The sequence below is a fragment of the Ammodytes marinus genome, assembly GCF_949987685.1.
Source record: "Ammodytes marinus genome assembly, chromosome: 14".
Taxonomy (NCBI): Eukaryota; Metazoa; Chordata; class Actinopteri; order Uranoscopiformes; family Ammodytidae; genus Ammodytes; species Ammodytes marinus.
In genome coordinates this window covers 14,109,392-14,122,227 of record NC_137218.1, presented here as the reverse complement: position 1 = coordinate 14,122,227, position 12,836 = coordinate 14,109,392, and the positions used below count along the sequence as shown (strand labels likewise).

The following is a 12,836-nucleotide window of genomic DNA, read 5'->3' as shown; positions in this document are numbered from 1 at the left end:
TCTTGTTACTTTAAGCAGAATGCATGTTGAAACACACAAGAAAAACAGGCCTAAACCTGATTTATTCAGCTGAGTCCTTTCCTTTGCGTGGATGAGATGAGTGGTAGCAGAAGTAAGAGAGACAGTTTGTACAGTCTAAGAGAAGGTAATCTCACTAGAGAGCTAGCTAGCAAATCTGCATCTTTTAGAATCTTTTTTTTCTTTATATGACTGTAAAAATGGAGAGTCTACAAAGACACCCTTCCTCTGTGACCCTGAAGGCACACACACACACAAAAAGCTGATGTTTACCATTGATGTTTTTATTCCTTTTTCTTCTATGGAAGTCCTTTGTCACTGCGCCAGCAAAAATATTCGATGTGATATCATGATATTTTTAAAAAGATTTTGAAATAAATATTCTTTCAGCGTTTAAGTGTTAAATAAAGTGATTTGCTGTTATTATCCCATCAAAAAAGAGTTGATTTTTATTATGTTATTATTATTATTAAGGGCATTCTACTTACCAATAGAGGTACGGTTTGTCTTTATCCACATTGATGTTGTTGAGTGGATCCTGTCTGAACCAAGTGTTGATGGTGAATCCGTTCTGATAAGGCCATTTGGCAATTGGCGGCAAAGCTATGGCCTGGGGGAGAAAAAGACAAACACACACACACACACACACACACAGAGATTAGATCAAATCAGATCTCATCAATTTGAACAGCAATCAATATATCGTTTAGTTATTACTTCCTTTACGTCATGCCAATTAGGATGTGTTGACTCTTAAGCAATTTTGTTGCAAATTTTTTTCAAGAATTTGAATTTCTGATAATAAAGCTCAGGTGTGTTTGCATTTTGTTTAGTCAGTCTCACCGCTGCACTGCGTCCTGGAAAGTTGAAGAAGGTATCAGGACCGTGTCTCTGAGGCATCTGGTTCAACACAGACAAGAGCTTGATGGCATGTCTTGGCTGGAGGAGAGGAAGAGGAAGAGGAAGAGGAAGAGGAAGAGGAAGAGGAAGAGGAAGAGGAAGAGGAAGAGGAAGAGGAAGAGGAAGAGGAAGAGGAAGTGGAGAAGGGAGGAGAAGATTACAGGTTAAGAAAAAATTATGAGTGTGACATCACATCTTCACCACAACCCCAGCGGCTCAATAACTCTTCTATCACCTCCGCCCTCCCCTGACAACACCTCATTAATACCATGGCAAACCCACAATCGACCCTGTCTCTGGAGAGGGTTGCTAGGGGGGAGGAGAGAGTGGAAAGCAGGGAAGGTTGATGATGGTGCAGTGATTGTTATTGGACCGAGGAGCAGCAGAGATGGAGGGATGAGGGGTCTCGCTGTGTGGACCACTGATCAGTGATCAGGGGGTTGTTTATGGTAGGTTGTCCTGGAGACAGAGTATAATGGGAGAATGACAAGAAGGGACAAGGGTACTGCATTGACTTAGCTGGTGGACACTGCTAAATCCACCAGCGACCTAACAGGGCTTAAACAGCCTGGCCTGTGAACATGGCCAATGCTACAGAGGGGAAGGGATGGCAGAGGAGACGGTTCGGCCTCACAGAACCATCCTAAATGTCGCCAGGGTTTAGTTAAGTTAATTTATCTTTATTAGTCAATTTACACAAGGCACATTGAAAATTTGTCTTTTTTCGCATATCCCCTCTCAAGTTACCACTCTTCGGAGGTGGTCAGAGGAGCGCAGGTTCAGCCATAGTACAGCGCCCCTGGAGAAGTTTGGGATTAAGTGCCTTGCTCAAGGACACAATGTTAGAGATTGTTGGCACCATAGATGTAATACCAGCCACTAATAGTTTTACAAATAACACCCTCCTGTCCAGTGCCAGGGATTGAACCATGGTTACTAGTCGGCCCCAGTGGCGGCTGGTGAATTTTCTTTTAGGTGGGGCTGACATTTTATAAACCAAAACCATGTAGGGGGGTCTGGGGGGATCCTCCCCTAGAAGATTTTTTGGTGATTTTCACATACAAATTAAGCATTCTGGTGCATTCTGACAAAATAATAAAGACAAAATAGAACATTTCCTTACAAAGACAAATGGGGCAGGGGAACTAGGTTTTAACTTAATTTATTTGCCTTGTAGAATTCAGCAAGATTAAAAGTGCAAATAACAATTGAGAATTATACACAAGTTAACATTCTCTCTCTCTCTCTCTCTCTCTCTCTCTCTGGCGTTAATCGGTATCACACCCAGAAGTACAAGCCTTCAAAGACTGAATAAGAGATAATAAAAGTTGAAATTTAAATCATCAGCAAGTGCTGGGAAACAAGTGATTATGATCACTGATAAAATTAATACATAAACACAAATTGTGACCATATGTCTTGTGTGCGTCACACCACCATAGGTTTGCAGAGAACTATATGTATATACAATATGCACACTAAAAGCATGATGCCAACATAGGTTTGCAGAGAATTATATACACTATGCACACTAAAAGCATGATGCAAACATAGGTTTGCAGAGAACTATATACAATATGCACACTAAAAGCATGATGCAAACATAGGTTTGCAGAGAACTATATACAATATGCACACTAAAAGCAGGATGCCAACATAGGTTTGCAGAGAACTATATACAATATGCACACTAAAAGCATGATGCAAACTTAGGCAATAGGTGAGGTTCTACTAGTGTGTTATGAACGTGACAATCGCATAAACAACGTGATAATGGTAAGTCTAGCAGTAATCATATCATACATGCTCAAAGTTTAAAAAAGCACTGCATAATATTTGGAGTTGCACTACTCATAGACTGTAGAAGAGGGGGGGAAGCTGCTACTACAACTGCTAATAGGGACGCTAACGGACCACGAGCAGAGAGGTGTGTATCTCCTGCTCTGACCGCAGCTGGGAGGGACTGGTGCGCAAGGACCGGGCCGCCTATCAGTGCTCTGTGACGGGGAGGGGCCGGGGAGTCTCCCGCTGCTCGTTGAGAACAGTTAAAAGTGATACTTGCCTTGGCGAAAAAGTCCCAAATAACACCAGAAAAAAGCTAGATTTGTCGCTTGTCGCTGTTTTGAAAAAAAAGTCGCCAGGGGGGTAGAAAAGTCACTAAATATAGCGACAAAATCACTAAGTTGGCAACACTGCACGCGACTCCGCGAGCAACCGGTAGTAGATCCGAATGTTGTTGTTTTTGTTGCCAGGTAACCAGTTACAGGGCGCCAATGCCTAGCGCCCCAAACCCTCCGTTAAAACTGAATGGTAATAGAAATTGATAGGGCCACTCTGAGTGAACGAGGTTTTGGGGCGCCGTGAACTGGCGCCCGTAGAAGTCAAATTAGTCAGTTTCGAGCTTGAATTTCGCCATGAAATGTAAATACAGTGCCAGAATATAAATTCAGTGTGCATTCTTAAGTCAAATTAAATAGTTTAGTTGCCTCAAATTAATAAAAAAATAATAATTTTATTTTTTATTTTTTTTGGGGTCGGAGGAGGGGGGCGGCGCCCCAGCGCCCTCTATGGGCCAGCCGCGCCTGGTCGGCCCCTCTCTAGGCCATCCTACCACCACCAGGGTTTGGTTGGTCTGAGTCAACCAAACCCAATGACTGTTGTATGTATAACAAGAGTGTGAGTGCATGGCAGGGTGATGCTTGAAAAGGATTCGCCTTGAGGAGGAAAAAATACTGATTCACAGACTATTTTATGCGTGAGAGTTTCTTTTTTTCCATTGTGGCTCCATCAATTTAACAAAAATAACAAAGTCAAACCTTTGTTGCATTAATAATGCTGATGAAAAGAAGAAGAAGAAGAAAAAAAAGATAAACGTAAGCTAAATTACCCTTGTCTTGACATACACTCGCAATTCCATACAAACAAACACAGGTACACAAACAAACAGACACAGCCTTTAATTACTCAGGTCTATTTGCACAATTACCCCATTTATCATGGGACTACGGAGACACAAACTCGCGCTGTATAATTGATAAATGAATTAAAAAAGAAGTCTAAGATACGTATACATGATGTTTTATCATCTATTCAGTGATGTCAATTAATATGAAATAAAATAAGAATTTATGACATAAAAAAATATCCACGTTTTGATTGATAACGGTTGATGCCCAGCACCTGGAAAGCACTGATAAATGTATGTGTCATCTGAGCAACATAAATACTGCTGTCATAACACTAAAACACACACACACACACACACACACAATCTAATCACTTGTATCAGTTTTTTTTAACAAGTGTCCACCAACTGACCCAGATGCCGTTGTCTCCCCTCAGCATACTGAAGAGCAGCTTCAACTCCTTGACTGTGATGCTGTAACTGGCCATGACTCCTAGCATGTCCACCAGGAGGTCTGAAGAAAAAACACACACAGAGGCAGAAAGTGAGCATGAGACAGCGATGTGTGTGTGTGTGTGTGTGTGTGTGTGTGTGTGTGTGTGTGTGTGTGTGTGTGTGTGTGTGTGTGTGTGTGTGTGTGTGTGTGTGTGTGTGTGTGTGTGTGTGTGCGTGTGTGTGTGTGTGTGTTCTCATGACTGCGTTTGTGAGTCAGCATTTGGATGTCTTCTACTGACACTTCCATGATAACATACTGTATGCTAACGTAACTTAGAAAGACACAATTTTTTTAATTAAGTGCAGTCAAAATTCAAGTGTTCCAGCCAAACACACCGAGAAAGAGCTAAGCAGTCGCAGCTACGCCAAAAAACAAAACAGCCACATAATACTTTTGCCATTATCAACACCAGAGACATTACACATCAAATTATGCAGATATGTTTTGATTGTCTCATGTAACTGTGCATGAATGCATATGGTGGTCTTCCTTAAAATTCTGAAATAAAAATCCCTTTTGTTTGTTCTCATTTTCCAGGGCTATAGTCATGATGCACTGTAACAAACCTGTCAACTCTTATGCTGCAAGAAAGATCTTGTTTAATTCCTACATGTCAAAAGATATTGACAAACACAAGGGTTCAGAAAATATTTCCTTCCCAAGAATTTTGCGTGGATAATTAAAAGAAAGACATTGTGTCAAATGATTTGTGTTTGGTCCAAATGACCTTCCTCTGCCTCATTGACTTTCACTGTACACAGCCACAGCAGACCAGTGTGGATATATGGCAGAGGGACAGCACAGCCCTCTCAGAGCGAGCCCAATCTGCTTACGAAGGCTCTTGTCTCCCTGTTAGGTCTGCCCGGATATGAATAGAGTCCTCCACACAATTGTTTCATTAGCCAGTGCACAGCTAGATAGGGAATACAGCAGAAGGCTAGCTTGCTAAGGTGATTGGTATGAGAGGAAGAAGAAAGAAAAAAAAACGCAATACACAATGGCCTAGATTCAAAAGCCCTAAGCTGTGATTTTGGTATGATCAATTCATGTAGGTCAATTTAAATAGTTATTTAAAATGTTTGGAATCATGGCTCTGAGAGGGAGTCTGTGAGAATTGGCATTTAATTGAGTTGTAAGTGGCGTATACTCTCGCTGCTTCGGTGGTGAACAGTAATAAGTCAGAGAAAGTTATAAAGCGCATTATCCTGAGGCGTTAGGTAGGACAGAGAGGACACTGGGGGAAAGGAAAGGAGAGAACACTTGCGCTATGAGGCATCATTAAAAAGGAAGTCAAGGTCAATGGGATCATGTAAAGAGACGGCTGTGTACGAGTTGTTTTTGCAATCAAGTCCTCGGCACGAATCGCAGCAACACACGCGCACACACACACACACGCGCACACAGAAACATACTGAGGTCATTGCCCAGCTCCTGCTGTGCCAGCGGGCTGTTGTGGATGTCTGACTGCAGTCCATACATACACACACACACACACACAAACACACACACAGACACACACACACACACACACACACACACACACAAAAACTTAAACTGATGGTGCTGAACAACAAAAAAAATACAATGTGAAAATGATTTCATATTAGGTATGGTCTAATTACTGGTTGCATTAACGGTTCAATGTCAGAAATGTTGTCTAATCTAAAATATTGACAAAAACTCAATAGAAAAGCAAACGCTTCCTCCACCATTTTACCTCAAAGCTCCTTAATCATATGCTGTCGAAGAAACTGTGATACTTCTTTCTCCACCAAGCAGCCTCAAGTACACTTGAATGCAAATCTCAAGATGTCTTTGGCTTTTTCTGAAGGGCAACTGGCTTTCACTCTGTTCTTTTCCATGTTTTTTTCCACTTACACAACAACATATATAGATTGACATACAACCTGCAGCTGAATGCAGGGGCTCCGTGAGTGATTGCAAAAGGCACTTGGGAAAATCACCACCTGTTTGAAATCACTTCTTAGACCAGTCATGTTGAGGCCAACTGGCAATAGCTAAATAATACCACACCATTCAGTAAAACTGTGATCAAAGTTCTATTTGTTATCCAATGTTGTATCAAAGGTCACATAATATTCTATTTTTTAGTTTCAAAATTGTAAATTGTAAAATGTCTACTAGCATCATATGGTAAAAAGTCTGAACGTGGTGTTTGAACGCAGGTTTTCAGAAAGGTGTGGAGGTGGAGAAAAAGGGAGAGGGTGTTTTTTTGTCTAGTTTAAGAGTCTCTAGTCACACCCTTATCAAAGTTGAAAAAACATGAAAAAGTGCATTTTGCAGTGTAGTGGCTCATACCTGCGATCATGTCATCCACAGAGCTCATCTTGAGCAGCACCTGTTGGATGAGGCCCACCTCGGTGCTGGTCTGGAGGTTGCGTACACTCTTGCGCAGGATGGCGGTGAACATGCTCCAGATCTCAGCCTGACACGTCACCTCGCAGTGGGACAGCAGCTCCACCATGCAGCCAATGCTCTCCGCCTCCTGGATGATGAAGTTCATCTCCAGGTCAAACTCACCGCCCACAAGCTGAAGGGAATAGGGGGAGAAGGATTAGTTTACTTTAGTTTAGTTTGTATCGGTCATTTTTCCAGCTTGTAGACAATGCAATTAGTTAAGAAGACTTTGATAAACGATATAAAATTGCGCTCATGGTGTCGTGGTTAGAGCGCACGCCCATGGAGGCTCAGTCGTCAGAAGCAGCAGACTACAGGTTCGAATCTGGTCCGTGGTCATTCTCTGCATCTCATTCCCTTATCTACCCCATTTCATCTCTGTCTCTCCACACTGTCTAATAAAGCATAACAATGAATAATCTTAAAAATGTCATAAAAAAACATAAAATAAATGCTCCTAGCATTGAATACATAAAGATATATGAGAAACAAAACAGGACCATAAAGGTGCAGGCTGGAGCCTTAGCTTATTACACCTATACCCTTTTAACACTCGTTATTTTGTACTTTCAGTTTGAAAAGCAATGAAAGAAGGTATTAGAAAATAAAGTATTGACATTATAAAGGCCTATTATCTACCCTAAAAAATCCTAACATGGTGATGATGCAAGAGGAATTGGAGAGAGTGAACCAAAAGAGAGAATGATTGAAGGGACACATTTAAGCTTTTGTCTGTGAGAGAGGTAAAGGCAGGATTCTGATAGATGCGGATTGTGGTTAGGAAAGCATTTCTTCTGCCTGGGAAGGCTGCACATACTGCAACAAATAAATGTCCTTCATCTGTGTGTACGAACACTCTCACACACACACACACACACACACACACACACGTCATCTCTGCTCCTGCACTCTCGCTAATGTGAGGAGCACAGTCCTCCCCTCTCTGAACTACAATCGCTCTCAAAATGCAGCAGCCATTAGAAAAAAAAAATGGCCTCCTGTCTTGCCTCTGATGCACACACCTGAGATTAAAGCACATTTTTCAATCCCTGTCCTCCACAGTTAGCATGAGTCAGAGCCAGAGGACAGCATACTTTTTTAAAAATTGAGTGCAAATGTTCTGCCTCTTAATGGCTGGTGCACTCTAATTACTTGTGATAGCACAGCCTTCATATCACTATGACTCACACACGCACACACACACACACACACACACGCACACACACACACACACACGCATACGCACACGCACACACACACAAACCCAAGCATACCTACGCAGTTCATCCCCAGCATACTACACAGGAAATGGTAGCCATGGCAACCATCAAGCCGAGAGCCCACCATTGAGGTTATTAAATCAGATCAGAAGAGAAACATGCAATAAGTCATGAGACGGTAGTAGACCAAAAGAGATTACACAAGCAGAGGTGACCCGATGGAAATGGGACGACTGTGACTATATGCTCTTTGAACAGAGAGAAGGAAAATACTGACTAACTCAAGTACAGTCAGTTTCACAAGAGAGTAGTTCCCTGCTAGTGGCTTCAGAATGAGGGAATTAGAGGTGTCAGTCAATAAAAGGGTCAGGGGTTAATTTGATTACAATCAAATAATGGAAACTGAATCTGCATTGTGTTTAATTAAAATGTTTAATTCTAAGTGATTTATTCTGCAAAAAGTATTCTGGGAAGAGCCGGGAATGAATACAACATTATTGGATGCGCTCTTTAATGTTAATGAGATAATCGTGCCATGCTTTTTGTGGTACAAAACTGTCTTTTAGAAATTTAAAGTGAGACTATGAACCTTTTACCTGCCTTGCATGGCAGCTTCTACCATCGGTGTATGAGTGTGTGTGTGAATGGGTGAATGTGGTAAGAAATGTAAAGCGCTTTGGGGCTGAGAAAATCGGCTAGAAGGCGCTATATAAGTCAAGTCCATTTACCATTTACCATTTTACAAATAAGAAATATGTTTATTCTATAAACATTTAAACATAACATTTGCTAACATCAGTAAACGGCAGGTTCGATGCTACAACTACTATAGGCCTGGTATAGGACCAGCAGCTTATTGAGGCTGGTGTAAGATAATGTAAAAATAAATATGGCGGCAGTAGCAAAGTGGGCAGGGAGGTCGCCTCTGGAGTGCAGGGTCAGAGGTTCGATCCCCCGCCTACCCGCCACATGTCGAAGTGTCCTTGGGCAAGACATTGAACCCCGAATTGCTCCCGATAGTTAGCTTGCACCCTGTGTGGTAGCTGCTGCTATCGGTGTATGAATGTGAGTGTGATTGGGTGAATGTGTACAAAACAATGTAAAGCGCTTTGAGTCTGTGAAAAACCAGGGAAAAGCGCATATAAGTGGAGTCCATTTACCATATATTTCTGATGCTTTATGAGTTTATCCAACAACTGTCATTTAAGGCAGCTGTTAAGCAAAATATAATAAAGAGATTCATATGTACATGTTCAACTTGTGCATTGTGCAGAGTGGAAACAAGAAATAAAATAAAAAATAAATTAATCATTTGAATATCAGGAAAAAAAAAAGCTTAGCTGAGGAAGAAAAGTTATTGCAATGCACTGAACTCCTAAGATTAGCATTCACATAAAAGAAGTGGATGAAATCACACATTATTTTTAAAAAATTCTATGTGCTAGATTTGGTTTGTTTTAATTGAAATAAAACTGACCGCCTTGCACGAAAACAACATAAAAAGATTGGAGGAGCAGAGAATGGTTTCCTTGGTGTAGTATTGCTATAAAATTAAAATAACTGCAGCACTCAGTACATGTCAGACCATCGACAGACTTGGTCTCAGCCCCAGCGAGACCTTCAAGATTAAGGGTAAGGCCTTGTAAGCCGTCTTTCTTTGTATTAAGTTTAAATAATGTTGCCTTATTGTGATTGATCATGTTTTAGATTTAGGGGCTTCGTCATTGAAACAACTCCTATTTAAGAACATAATCTCCATGTTCTTCTACCTGCTTCTCTTCCGTTCCCTCTCTTTCGGGCAGACTAATGGCCTTTCATTTCTCCCTCTCATTGTGCTCAATTCTCTCTCTCGGTAAAGGGAATTGATCCAGTGCACTCTGCAAACGCACTAGCACAGATTAGCGAGGACCTCTGAACAAGGCATGGAACAAAAGGAGGGAGGTAGAATTAATTCATCCCACATCGAATTTTCCCCACCTCTCCTCTGAGGTTCCCAATTATAGAGCTCGCTAGGGACCGCTGCGTCCTACAACATCTTTGTAACATGCCAGTCTGCAGATGCTTCGATATATACAGTGCAAACGCAAGCTAAAAAAGCCTTCGCAGATACACTACAACATGTAACACTGAAGCACACACATCCCTGGGGCAAACCTATACACATACAGCACAGGCATAATCTCTCTATGCTCACACTGACTTCACCACACTGAGTACGGCACATCACGACGAGATGATGAGAGAGGGAGGTGATGCAAACCACGGCAACAAATTGGGTCCCGTGACCAACAGTACAGACAGAGAAATAAAAGGAGGGCACGTGCAGGATACGCAAAGGGGAGAACAAACAAGCAAGATAATTATTCTCTCTCCTTCTCCGCCAGAAGCAACATCCTGAGAGCCGACCTAAAAAAACACAGAGAACCGCCTTGACCAAGAACACCAGGTGACATATAGAGGAAAGGATATTTTTCAATATGACAACTCTCACATCATACAGTATGTTTATCTTAGTTGCATGGGGCTTTCCATAAAAATGATTAGATGTTGGATCATTTCCGCCACCATTATTTGCTTGAGTAGGGGGCTTTTAATCGATGAATAAATAAACATGCCTAGATGGCAATATAAATGAGCAGCTTGAGAGCACACTCGAGCGATACTCCAGCACCATCATCATCACCACCCTCTCTACACACTGACAAAAGATTACTAATTAGTTTTATGAGGAAACATGCTCCTTTTAGCAACAAACACTTGTAACCTTCGATCTCTTCCCTCACTGTTCTCCATGTGTGTCCAGATTGAATGGCAGTTTCAGCCCCGTGCCTTTGCCTTCCAAAAGCCTTTGGGAAAGTTCACCCAAAAAGGGGACGACATCAATGATCAAAGCACAAGAGGCCTTTACCACCCTGACACGTAGGCCTATATCCTGGTGGTTTCAGAAGAGGCACGCACATTAAACAGGGACCGGCGTTATTGCCACAGGCCTTGGGGGGGACAAATGGGGGGCTTGGCAGTTCCATCCCCTCTGCAATGTGAGCCCTGACCTCACTGTTCTTCTTGGCAAACCGCTTGAGGACGTTTGTTTTGGCAGCCTTATGATGACAATTGCCTACCTAAGTGTGCCTGCTCGAGTTCCATTCACACAAAAAAAAAAAAAAAAAAAGGGAGTGAACCAACCTCTCGTCAAGCAGTTTCTAAGGAAGCGCTGCCTTTTTTTGCCCACAATTGATGTTCCGGGGGGGTTTTCATGCATGGGACATTCCATGTGTAAACCCCTATGCTGATGATATGAATGTGTCTGAGTGTTATACGGCCGCTGTACATACAGAGTATGTTCACAATGAAAATAAACACTCAGTTCAAGCCCACCCAGCACAATATTGAAAAAATATTCTCCTCGTGTTATGACTAGAAAGAAAACGGTATTTATTGCTTCGTAGCATTGAATGTGTGATGTTTAACCTTGAAACTATTTCAGTAGCAAGTCTGAAATTCAAGAATATCTCCCAGTGGACCTATCACTGATGACTCATCTTTCTCATATTGTGGAGTATTTATAGGTTTGAGTCTAGTTTGTCCGTCTGTCTGCCAAACACCACTGTTACTCTCTGCAAGTGTGTGGTTATCATACAAGTTCATATTTTTTAGAGTTAAGTACTGGGTTCTCTTGTGTTACCTAACCATTCGTCCAGGTTCCCACATTTCTAGAGTCTGCCCTGTGCAATTCTGTGCCGAATGCTCATTCAGACCCTGAGGGAAGCTGGCACCCAGCTTGGCATCCCTTTATGGCTGTGTCGGGAAGGGGGGGTCACTGCCAGGACTGTCTTCGCAGCACAGAGAGCTTATATGAGCAGGAACCTCCACAGGCCAAAAGCAGCTCTCGTAAGGGGTTGGTAAAAACAAACAGTCCCTCTGTGTCCATTTGACCCTCTCTCTCACACCACTGCACCAGACACAGTCCTGAGTCGCTCAAAAGGGCAAAGCAGGATTCATTCACATTTCGCTGAAGACATTTGGTCACAGTAGGAAAACGTGTACAGGTGTAAATAAAACAATTTGTGATGGCTGAATTTTCATGAGCTCCTGCAATGGTGCCTGCTGCTGGCTCACTGTCACACTGCCATGGATAGGACACTTGAGCGAGAGCGAGAGCCATCGTTAATATTATTAAGGAACATCTGTGTCGAGTCAAAATGTCTGCTGTGAAATAAGGCCAATTCAGCATTTTCTCATACTACAACAAGTCTTCAAACATAAACAAGCAAATTGACTTTGCCTTCAAAAGATGCATATAACCGTTATAAAAGTGATTAATTATGCACCTTTCATTATCTGCCACCTGCTGATAAGCTGCGATAGCTGAATTTTGAGGCCACTTGCCGGCAGAGAAACGAGCTGCAAACACAACATTGACATATCCCCACCTAAGTTTTGCTTATTCACACATGCAGAACGTATGGGCCAACATTATCAGTCTCTTTTCTATTCCAATATTCAATTTCTCTTAGCTCTGTCTGGCTCTTAAGCTGTTAATGGTCTGCAAGAGGCTTTACAGCGCTATAGCAACTTCACACTACTTATGCATTTGCTTCTGCAAAAGGACGGTGATTATTTGTTATCATTTCAAGACCACGAGAGGTTGTCCACACTAAACCCTATTATGATTCTATAGGAGTCGTCATGTTTTACTCACGTTTGAATGCCTTTCTTGATGTAACATATTCAGATCAGATTTCCACAGTCAGAGAAAGTAAAAAAGTGATATACTGCTCATAGTTCAGTTGTTAAACCCTGCACAGTGTTCCTGCCGTTTTAGTGTTGATGCCTACCAGGTTATATTTTGCACATTTATTTTAAAAAATAAAATAAAATA

General features: G+C 41.9%; 1 protein-coding gene across 3 annotated transcripts in view; it reads right to left on the bottom strand.

Annotated features, from left to right (window-relative positions):
* nbeaa (neurobeachin a) overlaps nt 1-12,836 on the bottom strand; it is a gene marked incomplete at both ends in the record, with an annotated part of 89,681 nt that overhangs the window by 55,784 nt on the left and 21,061 nt on the right. For all 3 annotated transcript variants that reach the window (XM_080040668.1, XM_080040670.1, XM_080040669.1), the window contains 4 exons: nt 507-628; nt 862-957; nt 4,237-4,337; nt 6,639-6,870. In XM_080040668.1, coding sequence (XP_079896794.1) covers nt 507-628; nt 862-957; nt 4,237-4,337; nt 6,639-6,870 — 551 coding nt within the window. The remainder of the gene's footprint in view (nt 1-506; nt 629-861; nt 958-4,236; nt 4,338-6,638; nt 6,871-12,836) is intronic.